At 45.1% G+C, this 18,644-nt stretch overlaps 1 protein-coding gene across 1 annotated transcript in view; it reads right to left on the bottom strand.

The window, feature by feature from the left end:
- LOC128692257 (uncharacterized) overlaps positions 1 to 18,644 on the bottom strand; it is a 48,724-nt gene that overhangs the window by 5,843 nt on the left and 24,237 nt on the right. The window contains exons 11-14 of the mRNA XM_070096259.1: positions 15,282 to 15,417; positions 6,819 to 6,957; positions 3,750 to 3,937; positions 2,446 to 2,565 (exon numbers count right to left, since the gene is read on the bottom strand). Of these exons, the coding sequence (XP_069952360.1) occupies positions 2,446 to 2,565; positions 3,750 to 3,937; positions 6,819 to 6,957; positions 15,282 to 15,417 (583 nt within the window). The remainder of the gene's footprint in view (positions 1 to 2,445; positions 2,566 to 3,749; positions 3,938 to 6,818; positions 6,958 to 15,281; positions 15,418 to 18,644) is intronic.

Here is an 18,644-nt window from a genome sequence, read left to right as displayed (position 1 = left end):
AAGAGCACAGTGTCATCAGCAAAGAGCAGCTGTGACAACTCCCACTTTGTGTGTGATTCTTTATCTTTTAACTCCACGCCTCTTGCCAAGACCCTCGCATTTACTTCTCTTACAACCCCATCTATAAAAATATTAATCAACCTTGGTGACATCACACATCCTTGTCTAAGGCCTACTTTTACTGGGAAATAATTTCCCTCTTTCCTACATACTGTAAGTTGAGCCTCACTATCCTCGTAAAAACTCTTCACTGCTTTCAGTAACCTACCTCCTACACCATACACTTGCAACATCTGCCACATTGCTCCCCTATCCACCCTGTCATACGCCTTTTCCAAATCCATAAATGCCACAAAGACCTCTTTAGCCTTATCTAAATACTGTTCACTTATATGTTTCACTGTAAACACGTGGTCCACACACCCCCTACCTTTCCTAAAGCCTCCTTGTTCATCTGCTATCCTATTCTCCGTCTTACTCTTAATTCTTTCAATAATAACTCTACCATACACTTTACCAGGTATACTCAGCAGACTTGTCCCCCTATAATTTTTGCACTCTCTTTTATCCCCTTTGCCTTTATACAAAGGAACTATGCATGCTCTCTGCCAATCCCTAGGTACCTTACCCTCTTCCATACATTTATTAAATAATTGCACCAACCACTCCAAAACTATATCCCCACCTGCTTTTAACATTTCTATCTTTATCCCATCAATCCCGGCTGCCTTACCCCCTTTCATTTTACCTACTGCCTCACGAACTTCCCCCACACTCACAACTGGCTCTTCCTCACTCCTACAAGATGTTATTCCTCCTTGTCCTATACACGAAATCACAGCTTCCCTATCTTCATCAACATTTAACAATTCCTCAAAATATTCCCTCCATCTTCCCAATACCTCTAACTCTCCATTTGATAACTCTCCTCTCCTATTTTTAACTGACAAATCCATTTGTTCTCTAGGCTTTCTTAACTTGTTAATCTCACTCCAAAACTTTTTCTTATTTTCAACAAAATTTGTTGATAACATCTCACCCACTCTCTCATTTGCTCTCTTTTTACATTGCTTCACCACTCTCTTAACATCTCTCTTTTTCTCCATATACTCTTCCCTCCTTGCATCACTTCTACTTTGTAAAAACTTCTCATATGCTAACTTTTTCTCCCTTACTACTCTCTTTACATCATCATTCCACCAATCGCTCCTCTTCCCTCCCGCACCCACTTTCCTGTAACCACAAACTTCTGCTGAACACTCTAACACTACATTTTTAAACCTACCCCATACCTCTTCGACCCCATTGCCTATGCTCTCATTAGCCCATCTATCCTCCAATAGCTGTTTATATCTTACCCTAACTGCCTCCTCTTTTAGTTTATAAACTTTCACCTCTCTCTTCCCTGATGCTTCTATTCTCCTTGTATCCCATCTACCTTTTACTCTCAGTGTAGCTACAACTAGAAAGTGATCTGATATATCTGTGGCCCCTCTATAAACATGTACATCCTGAAGTCTACTCAACAGTCTTTTATCTACCAATACATAATCCAACAAACTACTGTCATTTCGCCCTACATCATATCTTGTATACTTATTTATCCTCTTTTTCTTAAAATATGTATTACCTATAACTAAACCCCTTTCTATACAAAGTTCAATCAAAGGGCTCCCATTATCATTTACACCTGGCACCCCAAACTTACCTACCACACCCTCTCTAAAAGTTTCTCCTACTTTAGCATTCAGGTCCCCTACCACAATTACTCTCTCACTTGGTTCAAAGACTCCTATACATTCACTTAACATCTCCCAAAATCTCTCTCTCTCCTCTGCATTCCTCTCTTCTCCAGGTGCATACACGCTTATTATGACCCACTTCTCGCATCCAACCTTTACTTTAATCCACATAATTCTTGAATTTACACATTCATATTCTCTTTTCTCCTTCCATAACTGATCATTCAACATTACTGCTACCCCTTCCTTTGCTCTAACTCTCTCAGATACTCCAGATTTAATCCCATTTATTTCCCCCCACCGAAACTCCCCTACCCCCTTTAGCTTTGTTTCGCTTAGGACCAGGACATCCAACTTCTTTTCATTCATAACATCAGCAATCATCTGTTTCTTGTCATCCGCACTACATCCACGCACATTTAAGCATCCCAGTTTTATAAAGTTTTTCTTCTTCTCTTTTTTAGTAAATGTCTACAGGAGAAGGGGTTACTAGCCCATTTATTAAAAAATGCTGATTATAACACGCCAACACAAAACTGTCAGTGCTCATTAATTGTGTTAGCAATAAAGTGTATACGAGAGTGTGTATGGATTGTTTACTATAACTGAATAAATTATATGTGCCTGGTATTTGTTGTAGTTATAGAGTCAGCGGAAATAACAGTCTGTGAAGCCTTGAAAACAGGTTGGATAAACTTTATACCTGAGTAGCATAGCGTCGTTTCATCTCGACCAGTGCCTGGAGGCTGCTGTAGGGCTCAGCCGTCACTACACGACTCATCTTGATGCCACTGATGTGGTATTCCGCCAGCTTGTCCTTACCCTGAAACCGCAAGACGAAGATGAATTGATTTTAGTGGTGAGAGTTGCAGCCTCCATCATAGAGGTGTGGGGTCAAATCCACTGTCGGGATTGAAAGAATTGGAGTTAATACAAAGGATGGAGGATTTTGTGTGGACATAGTATGCGTGTGTCCTCAAGACCACTGGTAAAATTGTGTGGATGTATGGAAAATGTATATATATATAAACGTGATATACCACGGGAAAGGTTTTCTTGTCTATGGACGACTAAGCTAGACATGATCCATGGTACTTTTACTAGACATATTCCTTGATGGATTGCAACACTTGGCTCTACTCCGAGGACAGCAACTACGCTCTGGCTGTCCCCTTCTCCAGAACATCACTTCATCTGAGATCATTTATTCTTAGGATGACTCGAGTTTGGAACATGTTCGTACAGTATAACATCAACGAAATAAAGTCAGCTGACCAAATGATACAGCTGCCCCACAGCTGGCTCCAGCTGCATCATGCTTCCTGTTTGTATAACTATTTTAATAATAAACAGGATTTCAAATGAGCTGATGTAGGTATTAGCTCTTAGCCCGTAAATAAAGTTAGGAACCCTAAACCTAGCCTCGTAGAACCTTGTGTAAGAGAGAGAGAGAGAGAGAGAGAGAGAGAGAGAGAGAGAGAGAAGTGATAGGTGTCCTGTAGCTTGGTTGCTAGCACACTCGGCTCACCCCGGTACGGTGGAAACATTAGGACGTGTTTACTTAAGACGGCTGCTGTCCCTGTTCACCTAGTGAAATAGCTACCTGGGTGTTAGTTGACTGGTGTGGGTCGCATCCTGGGAACCAAATTAACCTAATTTGCCCGAAATGCTCAGCATAACAAGGGGCTTTCTATATAGTAGCATGTCATTGATGTCAACTAGGCCTGTATACCATGTACATGTACTTGTAGAAATAAAGATTATTATTATTATTATTATTATTATTATTATTATTATTTATTATTATTATTTAAACTAGAGGGTTCGAGATTTTATCCAAGAAAAGAAAATAATCCAGTATAACCCAAGAAAGCCAAGCAGTGTGGCTGTCACTCAGTCTTACCTTAATACTAGTGTAAACTTACCTTAATAGTACCCTTAAAATGATCTTAACCTGAACATATTTTTATGTCAATATTATCGTTATCTTAACACTATCTTAGTCACCTGGTAACGGATGCCTGGTCCATACTTCTGCAAGATGACGTATTTCTGGGTGTTCCTGTTCATTCTGAACACCATGGTGCAGTAATCAGTGTTGAACGGGTAGTAGAGGAAGTTGAACAAACACTTGAAGACAACGGTGTACTTGCGTGACATGCGGATGTAGTTGTCCCTACCCTCGTACACCCGAGCTGTAGGGTAGGTAAGACTGGTCAGGAAACAGGACAAGTATTTCCTGACGCGGGTCTTAGCCAGATGATGACCCGCAGCTGGAGCATTTGGTCCTCTGACCGAGGCCAGTTGTAGGTGGGGTACGTGCACTGTTTTATTCGTAGTGAAATAAAAACTTATTTTTTTTATAATTAAATACCTGGGGAAGGTTTCTGGGATCAACGTCCCCGCGGCCCAGTCTGTGACCAGGTCTCAAGAAATGTGTAAATATTGCTAAATATCAAAGGATTTTTCATTTAGTTAAAAAAGAAAAAGCAGGGAAATATGGAGGTTGTACCAAGAGTAGGATTGGAGTGGTGATGGAGTGTGTGGCTCTGCTTGTTCTTAATAGTTTTTCATTCTCATGACGTTGTTTAGTCTATCTTGTTCCAGTGGCAGTACAAACAGTTACAGTTTATGTTGCACCTGGCCAACAGTCTGCTGACCCGAGCACTGAGCTGGACACCGCAGACAGTTGTTACTCTGGTTGTAAATGGTACGGTGATGTTGACAAACTGAAGAGAAGAACCCTTGTGTACAGTTCAGGACATTTATTGAAGGAAATGTTTCGCCACGAGATGTTTCATTTAATAAATGTCCTGATCTGTATACAAGTGTCCTTTGCCATAAGCGTTACTTTAGAGGCAAGAACCATGATGTTACTTGCTCTGGATGCGGTGACGCTGAGACCATTCTTATTGACGCTGCTGATGCCTATTGCAAGGACCATAAAATCTCAGGGCATACCACTTGTTTGAAGTGTCCCAACAGGCTACAGAGCTGTGGATGCCTCGTCTCATAACCGCGGTTGTCCGTCATACTCAAGCACAGTGAGCTGGTCTTCCAACTATGGTAGGTGCAGTGACCGGAGTCATTATGGAAAAGACTCGGCATGTGTTAAAATCTCCGCCAAATACGATTTCCATCTGTAATGCTTTGATGCAGGCGCGGCGCAAAAATTTCTGTACTGGGAAGATGGGGTAGGGAGGGGGGATTAGAGTGACTATTTTGTTGTAAGGAGTTTTGGAGACTAAGGGAATTTTTAAGGGGCTGAAGCCCCAAGCTTCCCCTTGGTGCTGCCCCTGCTTTGTTGTTGTGAGTAATGATGTCTTCATGGAGAGGCTTGACAACAAGAAGGCTGACGAAGATGAAGATGTTGACGGACGCCACCCAGAGAACATCCTCACCACTGGTCGTAATGATGATACCATCAGTGAATCAATATCTCTAATGATGTGGATGACATCACTTGCCTCCATCTTCAGAAAAACATGATGAATCCATTGTTATAATTCACGCTGCATGATAAACCTATAAAACTATTCCTAGATATGAGTACAGTGGCCAGTATAGTCAGATCAAGACTTTCTTGACAAAGGATTATATGTGTCTGTGTTAAATTACCTCTGAGAACTTTAAACCCTCAGCGATGTTCTGGGTAACTTCATGACGAAACGATGAAAGTCCGCAGCCGGATTCACATTAAAAGGCAGGAAAGAAGTTGTCGGGCCCATTATTGGAAATTGACGACATCGAATTCTCCGTTATGCGCGCCGTGAAGGTTCCAAAACTATAGTGGGCCAAAAAATTCTCCCTATCCCTGCCAGTTGGAACTTGTCATCAGAGACCTCGACGTGTCATTCCGATGTATGGAACTCTGAGAAACCATTTGCTACTCAGTCTCCAAGCACATCAAACATCTAGAGAGTTTTAAACCAAAGTCTTCAGGAGTAGCACCTCCGAGCTGCCAGGTAATGTTGGACCTACCATGGTAAAACGCTTTGTTTCCAACTTGCACTACGAAAAGATGAAATGAACGAAGCTGTGACACAAGGGCAGTTAGTATACAACAAATTCTAACCACACAATGGAGCGAAAAACTAATGTGAAGGATTTGGAAGCGATAATGCCAGATGATCTCACCTTCAAGGATTACAGCAGTGTCATTATCACATCTGCGAGGAAAATGATAGGATGGATAATGAGATTTTTCAAAAGAAGGGATGCCAAGCCAATGATGATCCTTTTTAAATCACTTGTTCTCTCTAGGCTGGAATACTCTTGTACACTAACAACCCCCATTCAAGGCAGGTGAAATCGCTGATACGGAGAATGTGCTGAGAACCTTCACTGCAAGTATTAGTTCAGCCAAGCACCTTAATTACTGGGAACCTTTGAAGTTCCTTGGCCTGTACTCCCTGGAACGCAGGCGAGAAAGATACATCATAATCTACACCTGGAAAATCCTAGAGGGGACTGGTCTCAACTCTGCACACAGAAATCACTCCCTACGAAAGCAAAAGACTAGGTAGACGGGCAACATACCCCCAATGAAAAGCTGGTGTGCTGCGAGTACACAAAGAGAAAACACAGTAAGTGTCCGGGACCCAAGACTGTTCAGAAGCCTCCCATCATGAATAAGGGGAATTGCCAATAGACCCCTGGTTGTCTTCAAGAAGGAACTGGAGAGACACTTAAAGTCAGTGACTGATAAGCCTGACTATGGTTTGTATGTTGGATTGCGTGTGGCCAGCAGTAACAGCCTGGTTGATCGGGCCCTGATCCACCAGACGGCAGAACAACCTCCAGATAGATTCCAGGTAGATAAAAGAAGCTAAAACATTCATGGACTCTAGCTGTTGATCTGTTTGTGACTGACAGAGATGCAGCTGCTGGAGAATGCTTATGTATCCGGTTACAGCTGTGTGTGTGTGTGTGTGTGTGTGTGTGTGTGTGTGTGTGTGTGTGTGTGTGTGTGTGTGTGTGTGTGTGTGTGTGTGTGTGTGTGTGTGTGTGTGTGTGTGAGGGGTGGCTGAGTGGGCAAGTGTATGCTAGAGTGGGCGCGTGGGATGATGGTCTTACCTTCCCTAGACTTCTCAATGTCGTCTTCATTAGGTTGACCATGGCGTTCCACTGTTACCTTACAGTCGTCGTCAACTAGTGTGTGTTGGTTGCTGTCAGCGTTCAGGAAGTCCACCACTGGAACCCACATCGTCTCCGCCTGTAACAACCCTCCATTCAAACCACCTACTGCACATTGATCAATTAGACACATGTGCAACACTAAGGTATCTTTATTAAGGAAACGTTTCGCCACACAGTGGCTTCATTAAGCCAGCGACGAAACGTTTCCACAATAAAGATACCCAAGTGTTACACATGTGTCTAATTTATCAACATGTCGGTTCTATGAATCATTTATCTACATACTACTGCACATGCCAGTTATGGCACGTAAACCAAAATTAGGAACGAAACTAAGAAAACTGAGCAGCTGGGACCTTCACATAAACCTTACCCTAGTTGCGGTAAACCAGTGTTAAAAGTTTGAAGCCGATCGGACCAGGCGTTTCCGAATTATGAGCAAAAAATGGTATACAATACCGACATATATAACAGTTAGGTATGAAATTAAGACACATGTGCAACATGTCGGTATTATATACCATTCTTGCACAACAGTTAGGTATCTTTATTCCGAAACTTTTCGCCAACACAGAAGGATTCTTCAGTCAGGTACAGAGGAGTCAACAGAAGCAGTAGAGACGTAAAGACGTTGTAATCAGTCCATCACCCTTGAAGATGTAGATTTAAGGTATTTAGTTCTGAGGGGCTAACCAGACACCTACAATATTCCTGAGGGGCTAACCAGACACCTACAATATTCCTGAGGGGCTAACCAGACACCTACAATATTCCTGAGGGGCTAACCAGACACCTACAATATTCCTGAGGGGCTAACCAGACACCTACAATATTCCTGAGGGGCTAACCAGACACCTACAATATTCCTGAGGGGCTAACCAGACACCTACAATATTCCTGAGGAGCTAACCAGACACCTACAATATTCCTGAGGGGCTAACCAACTGTTGCACACCTACAATATTTCCTGAGGGGCTAACCAGACACCTACAATATTCCTGAGGGGCTAACCAGACACCTACAATATTCCTGAGGGGCTAACCAGACACCTACAATATTCCTGAGGAGCTAACCAGACACCTACAATATTCCTGAGGGGCTAACCAGACACCTACAATATTCCTGAGGAGCTAACCAGACACCTACAATAGTGGGTAAGACACATATGCAACAGTTAGACAACTTTATTCCGAAACGTTTCGCCTACACAGTAGGCTTCTTCAGTCGAATACAGAAAGTAGGCAGGAACAGTAGAGATGTGAAGACGATGTAATCAGTCCATCACCCTTAAAGTCGTAGAATTTGAGGTTGTCAGTCCCTCGGCCTGGAGAAGTTCAGTTCCATAGTCAGGAACTATCTGAAGATCAAGCGACAGTGCGGAGACTTAAATACTGTCGGAAGGAGAGGTGCAGGGTAGTAGTAGTAGTGAGAGGCCACTGAGAGGTCATGTCCCTCTCAGATCCAACACTTCTCACTTGAAAAGCTTGTCCAAGGTGTTTTCTGTACCAAGATGCCACGTGTTGCAGTGTCTGACAAGATGAACATCAAAATGGTATACAATACCGACAGGTTGTTAGGTAAGACACATATGCAACAGTTAGACCTCTCAGTGGCCTCTCACTACTACTACTACTACTACTACCCTGCACCTCTCCTTCCGACAGTATTTAAGTCTCCGCACTGTCGCTTGATCTTCAGATAGTTCCTGACTATGGAACTGAACTTCTCCAGGCCGAGGGACTGACAACCTCAAATTCTACGACTTTAAGGGTGATGGACTGATTACATCGTCTTCACATCTCTACTGTTCCTGCCTACTTTCTGTATTCGACTGAAGAAGCCTACTGTGTAGGCGAAACGTTTCGGAATAAAGTTGTCTAACTGTTGCATATGTGTCTTATCTAACAACCTGTCGGTATTGTATACCATTTTGATGTTCACCTACAATAGTCCTGAGGGGCTAACCAGACACCTACAATAGTCCTGAGGGGCTAACCAGACACCTACAATAGTCCTGAGGGGCTAACCAGACACCTACAATAGTCCTGAGGGGCTAACCAGACACCTACAATAGTCCTGAGGGGCTAACCAGACACCTACAATAGTCCTGAGGGGCTCTCAGTTGCCTCTCACTACTACTACTACTACTACTACTACTACCCTGCACCTCTCCTTCCGACAGTATTTAAGTCTCCGCACTGTCGCTTGATCTTCAGATAGTTCCTGACTATGGAACTGAACTTCTCCAGGCCGAGGGACTGACAACCTCAAATTCTACGACTTTAAGGGTGATGGACTGATTACATCGTCTTCACATCTCTACTGTTCCTGCCTACTTTCTGTATTCGACTGAAGAAGCCTACTGTGTAGGCGAAACGTTTCGGAATAAAGTTGTCTAACTGTTGCATATGTGTCTTATCTAACAACCTGTCGGTATTGTATACCATTTTGATGTTCACCTACAATAGTCCTGAGGGGCTAACCAGACACCTACAATAGTCCTGATGGGCTAACCAGACACCTACAATAGTCCTGAGGGGCTAACCAGACACCTTGTAATAAAGTTGGTAGAATTACCGACACTATGTAAAGTTGGTTTAGAAAGACACGTAAGCAAACACTATGACACATTTATTTAGAAAACGTTTCGGTCCTGGGACCTTGATCACTTCTAACATACAGAGGTACAAAGACATTATATATATAGGCGGAGAGTGAGGTGTGAGTGACGCACGTGACCTGAGGAATGTCATAAGAACATAAGAATGGAGGAAAACTGCAGAAGACCTACTGGCCCATGCGAAGCAGGTCCTTATCAAAACAACCTCTACCTATGATGAGGACGGGTAGACGATGAAATCATGTGACTCCTGTGTTGTGATGAATGGTTTTGAAAACCGACAAGTTGAAGAATTGAGACACTTATGCAACACATGGGAATCTTTATTGAAGAAACGTTTCGTTACACAGTGGCTTCATCAGTCCAATACAAAGTAGAAGTGGGTAAGGAGAGTAGAAGTTTGAGGTAATCAGTCCCTCAACCTGGAATCGATGTGTTCAGTCCATCACTCTTGCAGGAAGTGCAGCATAGGGCCAGAGAGGTGGCTTATATACTGCGGTGAGATGAGTTGAAGCAGGAGGAGGCGGGATCACAGTGGGACCTGCCACTAGTGTAAGTAGGTCGTCGTCCAAATGTTGGGCAAGCGTTGAAGTCTTTGTACCAAGATCCCATGATGTTGCAGTGTCTGACAGATGTGATGAATGGTTTTGAAAACCGAGATCTTGGTACAAAGACTTCAACGCTTGCCCAACCTTTGGACGACGACCTACTTACACTAGTGGCAGGTCCCACTGTGATCCCGCCTCCTCCTGCTTCAACTCATCTCACCGCAGTATATAAGCCACCTCTCTGGCCCTATGCTGCACTTCCTACAAGAGTGATGGACTGAACACATCGATTCCAGGTTGAGGGACTGATTACCTCAAACTTCTACTCTCCTTACCCACTTCTACTTTGTATTGGACTGATGAAGCCACTGTGTGGCGAAACGTTTCTTCAATAAAGATTCCCATGTGTTGCATAAGTGTCTCAATTCTTCGACTCCTGTGTTGTTGGGTTGGTGCTGCTTAAGTATCATGTATGCCAATGTTTTTGAAATTTTGTAGTTTCCAGTGTTGCGTTCTATAGTGTCGGTGACGGCGATTAGTGAGGCTTCTAGGCACCGTCGGCGTCTGAGGTCTGGTTCGGTGAGAACGAGTTGTGCCTCATTCCAGTTCATCAAATGCCCCGTGGAGTCTCTGTGGAGGACACAGGCGAACCTTACATCGTCTCTGTTAGAGGCATTTCGATGCTCATTCAGGCGGACTGCAAGATCTCTGCCTGTCTCGCCTGGAAATATAAACACATGCAGTATAATGTGATCCTTTATTGACTACGTTTCGCCCACACAGTGGGCGAAACGCCTACATATTTCTTGGGACAGAACGCACAGGGGATAGTGTAGACGCCTGCTGTAGAAGTTAGAGGTGTGGGCTGCGTTTCGTAGTGAGGTCTTTGATAGATGATGTGTTTATGGTGGAAACGTTGATGTTACTCATAGCAAGTGCCCGGCGAGTATTCGTGGCAACATTACCACATGGGAGTACTATGAACTGCTTAGGGGGCTGTTCCATGGGCGGTTTGTTGAGGATAGCTTGTGCCTTGAGTCTGCAATCTCGGATGAAGAAAGATGGGAACTGAAGACGTGTAAAGGCTTGTGTTATGTAAGTGCATTCTTCTTCTAGAAAACAAGGGCTGGAGATGCGAAGAGCTCTAAAGAAGAAGCCAGTGAGGACTCCTCTTTTCTGTCCTAGACGTCTCAATATCCAGGCCCTTCTCAACAAGATCAATGCAGTTGAACCATCAATAAAGTTTACACTTGAACTCGAAAATGATGGCAAACTTCCTTTCCTCGACGTTCTACTGTGCAGATCTCCCGACAGTGACAAACTTCTCTTCAAAGTGTATAGAAAACCTACCAACAAGGACGATCTTATACACTTTTATTCACACCAAGACACCCGCACTAAGAGAGGAGTCCTCATTGGCTTCTTGAGAGCTCTTCGCATCTCCAGCCCTTGTTTTCTAGAAGAAGAATGCACTTACATAACACAAGCCTTTACACGTCTTCAGTTCCCATCTTTCTTCATCCGAGATTGCAGACTCAAGGCACAAGCTATCCTCAATAAACCGCCCATGGAACAGCTTCCTAAGCAGTTCATAGTACTCCCATGTGGTGATGTTGCCACGAATACTCGCCGGGCACTTGCTATGAGTAACATCAACGTTTCCACCATAAACACATCATCTATCAAAGACCTCACTACGAAACGCAGCCTCACACCTCTAACTTCTACAGCAGGCGTCTACACTATCCCCTGTGGGTTCTGTCCCAATAAATATGTAGGCGAGACAGGCAGAGATCTTGCAGTCCGCCTGAATGAGCATCGAAATGCCTCTAACAGAGACGATGTAAGGTACGCCTGTGTCCTCCACAGAGACTCCACGGGGCATTTGATGAACTGGAATGAGGCACAACTCGTTCTCACCGAACCAGACCTCAGACGCCGACGGTGCCTAGAAGCCTCACTAATCACCGTCACCGACACTATAGAACGCAACACTGGAAACTACAAGATTTCAAAAACATTGGCATACATGATACTTAAGCAGCACCAACCCAACAACACAGGAGTCACATGATTTCATCGTCTACCCGTCCTCATCATAGGTAGAGGTTGTTTTGATAAGGACTTGCCTCGCATGGGCCAGTAGGCCTTCTGCAGTGTTCCTCCATTCTTATGTTCTTATGACATTCCTCAGGTCACGTGCGTCACTCACACCTCACTCTCCGCCTATATATATAATGTCTTTCTACCTCTGTATGTTAGAAGTGATCAAGGTCCCAGGACCGAAACGTTTTCTAGTAAATATGCCATAGTGTTTGCTTACGTGTCTTTCTAAACCAACTTGTCGGTATTTATTACCAAGGTTTATATGTAAAGTAAAAGGACACAAATGCAACTAATGTGGCATTTTACTGTGGCAACGTTTCGCTCTCCAGGAGCTTTGTCCAATAGAAATGTTTGTCTAACCAATTTTTATGTTTCCCAAGTAATAGCTTTTATATCCTTTACTCGTAATGACACGATTGCAAACAAACCATACCCCCGGCCGGGATTGAACCCGCGGTCATAGAGTCTCAAAACTCCAGCCCGTCGCGTTAGTGGCTAACGCGACGGGCTGGAGTTTTGAGACTCTATGACCGCGGGTTCAATCCCGGCCGGGGGTATGGTTTATCCTTTACTCATGTGCAAGTTAATTGTTCTAACATATTGTATTACTACTACTACTACTACTACTACTACTACTACTACTACTACTACCACTAGTATTGCACCTCACTCTGAGCCTATATATACCCTCTGTGTCCATGTATTGTTTGTAATGGCTTGACAAAGCTCCTGGAGAGCGAAACGTTGCCACAATAAAATGTCACATTGTGTCCTTTTACTTTACATAACCAGACACCTACAATAGTGAGACACATATGCAACAGTTAGACAACTTTATTCCGAAACGTTTCGCCTACACAGTAGGCTTCTTCAGTCGAATACAGAAAGTAGGCAGGACCAGTAGAGATGTGAAGACGATGTAATCAGTCCGTCTTCACATCTCTACTGTTCCTGCCTACTTTCTGTATTCGACTGAAGAAGCCTACTGTGTAGGCGAAACGTTTCGGAATAAAGTTGTCTAACTGTTGCATATGTGTCTTACCTAACAACCTGTCGGTATTGTATACCATTTTGATGTTCACCTACAATAGTCCTGAGGGGCTAACCAGACACAGTAGTCCTGAGGGGCTAACCAGACACCTACAACAGTGTAATAAAGTTGGTAGAATTACCGACAATATGTAAAGTAAAAGGACACAAGTGCAATTAATGTGACATTTTATTGTGGCAACGTTTCGCTCTCCAGGAGCTTTATCAAGCCATTGGCTTGATAAAGCTCCTGGAGAGCGAAACGTTGCCACAATAAAATGTCACATTAGTTGCACTTGTGTCCTTTTACTTTACCTACAACAGTCCTGAGGGGCTAACCAGACACCTACAATAGTTGGTTTAGAAAGACACGTAAGCAAACACTATAACATATTTATTAGAAAACGTTTCGGTCCTGGGACCTTGATCACTTCTAACATACAGAGGTAGAAAGACATTATATATATAGGCGGAGAGTGCGTCACGTGCGTCATATCTCACTCTCCGCCTATATATATAATGTCTTTCTACCTCTGTATGTTAGAAGTGATCAAGGCCCCAGGACCGAAACGTTTTCTAATAAATATGTTAGTGTTTGCTTACGTGTCTTTCTAAACCAGCTTGTCGGTATTTATTACCAAGGTTTATACCACCTACAATAGTGCTGAGGCGCTAACCAGACACCTACAATAGTCCTGAGGGGTTAACCGACATCTACAATAGTCCTGAGGGGCTAACAAGACACCTACAATAGTGCTGAGGCGCTAATCAGACACTTACAATAGTCCTGAGGGGCTAACCAGACACCTACAATAGTCCTACAATAGTCGGTATTGTATACCATTCTTGTACAACTTGTCAGACACTGTAACATCATGGAATCTTGATTCTGAGGACATGTACATAACCTTCACGGCTACGACAACTACTACTACAACTAACCCATCTCTTTGGGAAGGACCTACTTCCACTGGGGACTCCCGCCTACCAGTGACTATGCCCTCGTCTGCTGCACGTCCCATTTCCACCTGACATTAGTACATAAGCGCCAGGCTCCTTGCTTCTGCTTCAGAATCTCCACGACTACAGTGCTCTTCGCACCAACTCCAAGGTTGAGGGACTGATTACCTCATCTTCTGTGTATAGTTCTACTGTCTTCAAGTTATGTCCTGGAATTTGTATTGATGAAGCCACAGGATGGCGAAAAACGTTTACAATAAAGATACCCAGATGTTGTACATGCGTCTTAATTTCATCAGTCCTGAGGGGCTAACCAGACACCTACAATAGTCCTGAGGGGCTAACCAGACACCTACAATAGTCCTGAGGGGCTAACCAGACACCTACAATAGTCCTGAGGGACTAACCAGACACCTACAATAGTCCTGAGGGGCTAACCAGACACCTACAATATTTGCTAAGAAGACTTACTCATTAAATATTGGATGGATTTTGAAATATTTCTAATATTTTATAGATTGACGTATTCTAAAAAAATTTTTCTTGTGAATTTCACAGCATCTGTCATAGTTTTCTTGTTATAAACTGCTGAGAGTCCAGTTACTGTTCCAGTTTACGAGCGTCTGGAAAGCTCCAGCTCTCTAGTCTGTAACCTACAATTATACGTCTCGTCTCCTCCCTGTCCTCGGGAAAGAGTTAGGGATATGCTACTGGTTACTTGATTAAGAGGCAATTTCCTAAATTTCATATGTCCAGTTATTGCCCTGGAACCCTTCCAGTTAGGAGCCCCACAAAGGGTCCCCTGCTCAATAAAGGATTATTTTCTCCAGCTTTTCTAATTTACATGTAAAATGAAAAGGTACAATACTGTGACTGGAACAATACACAAATAACCCGCACGTAGGAGACAGACTTATGACATAGCAAACTTACGATACAACAAACTTAGGTCGTAAGTTTCCGTCTTATACGTCCGGGTTATTTGTGCCTAATTAACAAATTTATTTTTACTACTACAGTGGAGTATGATATGACGAACGAATGCTATAACGAACAAGGTTCTAGTGCCAATTAGATTCGTTATAGCATACCCCACTGTAGTATATTTCCAGTGAGGAGGACTGGCCAGTGACTGACCTCACTAGGGAGGATAATATTGAGCTGACGATCCCGACGCAGATGGATGAACCTGACTCGCTGGTCGAACCAGATCATTCTGACCATCAGCTGCACCGTGAACCTGTTATTGATGGCGCTGATGCTGGAGAAGGACCTGCCGGAAATGCAGCCTGACATCACTATATATCACCTCAATCCATCACTGGTATTGAGCAGCAATGGGGAATAAAAGGCCACAACACCGCTGTTGCAACAAGGCATAAATTACTCATTAGCCACAAGTGAAAAAAAATACAATGTGTCGCTACTTCCTCTTGTAGAGGCGTAGAAACATTATTATTGATAAGACACGTATGCAACATTTAGGTAACTATATTGAAGCGTTGGCTCACACAGTACTCTTCTGTACTCGACTGAAGAAGCCTACTGTGAAGGCGAAATGTTTCGGAATAAAGATACGCAACTTCTCAACCTGTCGGAATTGTATACTGTTATCATATTTTAATATTATTATTATTATCACTGATGAAGACAATGGTAGCGAAACGTTTCATTTAATAATTGTTTTGAATTGTATACAAGTGTTCTTTTCCACATTATTTTTTTCACCTCACCGGCCGTCTCCGACCGAGGTAGAGTGACCCACAGAAAGAAGAAACACTTTCATCACCAGTCATTCAGTTGCCGCCTTGGCCAGTAGCGGACCTACATTTCTGGGGCCCTGAAGTTTGAACTGTAATAGGGACCCCATCACAACCTTATGCTTCATTAGTTTCACAGTAGATCCGCCCCTGGTGTTGTACTTCCCACCTCCACCCCACCTTCAGAGTGCAGACACTGTACTTCCCACCTCCACCCCACCTTCAGAGTGCAGACACTGTACTTCCCACCTCCACCCCACCTTCAGAGTGCAGACACTGTACTTCCCACCTCCACCCCACCTTCAGAGTGCAGACACTGTACTTCCCACCTCCACCCCACCTTCAGAGTGCAGACACTGTACTTCCCACCTCCACCCCACCTTCAGAGTGCAGACACTGTACTTCCCACCTCCACCCCACCTTCAGAGTGCAGACACTGTACTTCCCACCTCCACCCCACCTTCAGAGTGCAGACACTGTACTTCCCACCTCCACCCCACCTTCAGAGTGCAGGCACTGTACTTCCCACCTCCACCCCACCTTCAGAGTGCAGACACTGTACTTCCCACCTCCACCCCACCTTCAGAGTGCAGGCACTGTACTTCCCACCTCCACCCCACCTTCAGAGTGCAGACACTGTACTTCCCACCTCCACCCCACCTTCAGAGTGCAGACACTGTACTTCCCACCTCCACCCCACCTTCAGAGTGCAGACACTGTACTTCCCACCTCCACCCCACCTTCAGAGTGCAGACACTGTACTTCCCACCTCCACCCCACCTTCAGAGTGCAGACACTGTACTTCCCACCTCCACCCCACCTTCAGAGTGCAGACACTGTACTTCCCACCTCCACCCCACCTTCAGAGTGCAGACACTGTACTTCCCACCTCCACCCCACCTTCAGAGTGCAGACACTGTACTTCCCACCTCCACCCCACCTTCAGAGTGCAGACACTGTACTTCCCACCTCCACCCCACCTTCAGAGTGCAGACACTGTACTTCCCACCTCCACCCCACCTTCAGAGTGCAGACACTGTACTTCCCACCTCCACCCCACCTTCAGAGTGCAGACACTGTACTTCCCACCTCCACCCCACCTTCAGAGTGCAGGCACTGTACTTCCCACCTCCACCTCACCTTCAGAGTGCAGGCACTGTACTTCCCACCTCCACCTCACCTTCAGAGTGCAGGCACTGTACTTCCCACCTCCACCTCACCTTCAGAGTGCAGGCACTGTACTTCCCACCTCCACCTCACCTTCAGAGTGCAGGCACTGTACTTCCCACCTCCACCCCACCTTCAGAGTGCAGGCACTGTACTTCCCACCTCCACCTCACCTTCAGAGTGCAGACACTGTACTTCCCACCTCCACCCCACCTTCAGAGTGCAGACACTGTACTTCCCACCTCCACCCCACCTTCAGAGTGCAGACACTGTACTTCCCACCTCCACCCCACCTTCAGAGTGCAGACACTGTACTTCCCACCTCCACCCCACCTTCAGAGTGCAGACACTGTACTTCCCACCTCCACCCCACCTTCAGAGTGCAGACACTGTACTTCCCACCTCCACCCCACCTTCAGAGTGCAGACACTGTACTTCCCACCTCCACCTCACCTTCAGAGTGCAGACACTGTACTTCCCACCTCCACCCCACCTTCAGAGTGCAGACACTGTACTTCCCACCTCCACCCCACCTTCAGAGTGCAGACACTGTACTTCCCACCTCCATCCCACCTTCAGAGTGCAGGCACTGTACACTGTACTTCCCCCACCTCCACCCCACCTTCAGAGTGCAGCACTGTACTTCCCACCTCCACCCCACCTTCAGAGTGCAGACACTGTACTTCCCACCTCCACCCCACCTTCAGAGTGCAGACACTGTACTTCCCACCTCCACCCCACCTTCAGAGTGCAGACACTGTACTTCCCACCTCCACCCCACCTTCAGAGTGCAGACACTGTACTTCCCACCTCCACCCCACTTTCAGAGTGCAGACACTGTACTTCCCACCTCCACCCCACCTTCAGAGTGCAGACACTGTACTTCCCACCTCCACCCCACCTTCAGAGTGCAGACACTGTACTTCCCACCTCCACCCCACCTTCAGAGTGCAGACACTGTACTTCCCACCTCCACCCCACCTTCAGAGTGCAGACACTGTACTTCCCACCTCCACCCCACCTTCAGAGTGCAGACACTGTACTTCCCACCTCCACCCCACCTTCAGAGTGCAGACACTGTACTTCCCACCTCCACCCCACCTTCAGAGTGCAGACACTGTACTTCCCACCTCCAACCTTCAGAGTGCAGGCACTGTACTTCCCACCTCCACCTCACCTTCAGAGTGCAGACACTGTACTTCCCACCTCCACCTCACCTTCAGAGTGCAGACACTGTACTTCCCACCTCCACCCCACCTTCAGAGTGCAGGCACTGTACTTCCCACCTCCACCCCACCTTCAGAGTGCAGACACTGTACTTCCCACCTCCACATATGCATTATAAAACTGTGACATTCTTTTTCTTCTATTAAAGGGACGCCTTGATGCTGTTGAAGGGATACCTTGACGTATAGAACCGAAGTCTCACCCCCTCAACATCACTGACGAGAGGGTGATGTTGAGGTAGACAGGTACTCACGAGACGGTGATGTTAAGGTAGACAGGTACTCACGAGACGATGATGTTAAGGTAGAAAGGTACTCACGAGAGGGTGATGTTAAGGTAGACAGGT

The sequence above is a fragment of the Cherax quadricarinatus genome, chromosome 53 (genome assembly GCF_038502225.1).
Source record: "Cherax quadricarinatus isolate ZL_2023a chromosome 53, ASM3850222v1, whole genome shotgun sequence".
In the NCBI taxonomy this organism is placed as follows: domain Eukaryota; kingdom Metazoa; phylum Arthropoda; class Malacostraca; order Decapoda; family Parastacidae; genus Cherax; species Cherax quadricarinatus.
This window is presented reverse-complemented; position numbering and strand designations above follow the sequence as displayed.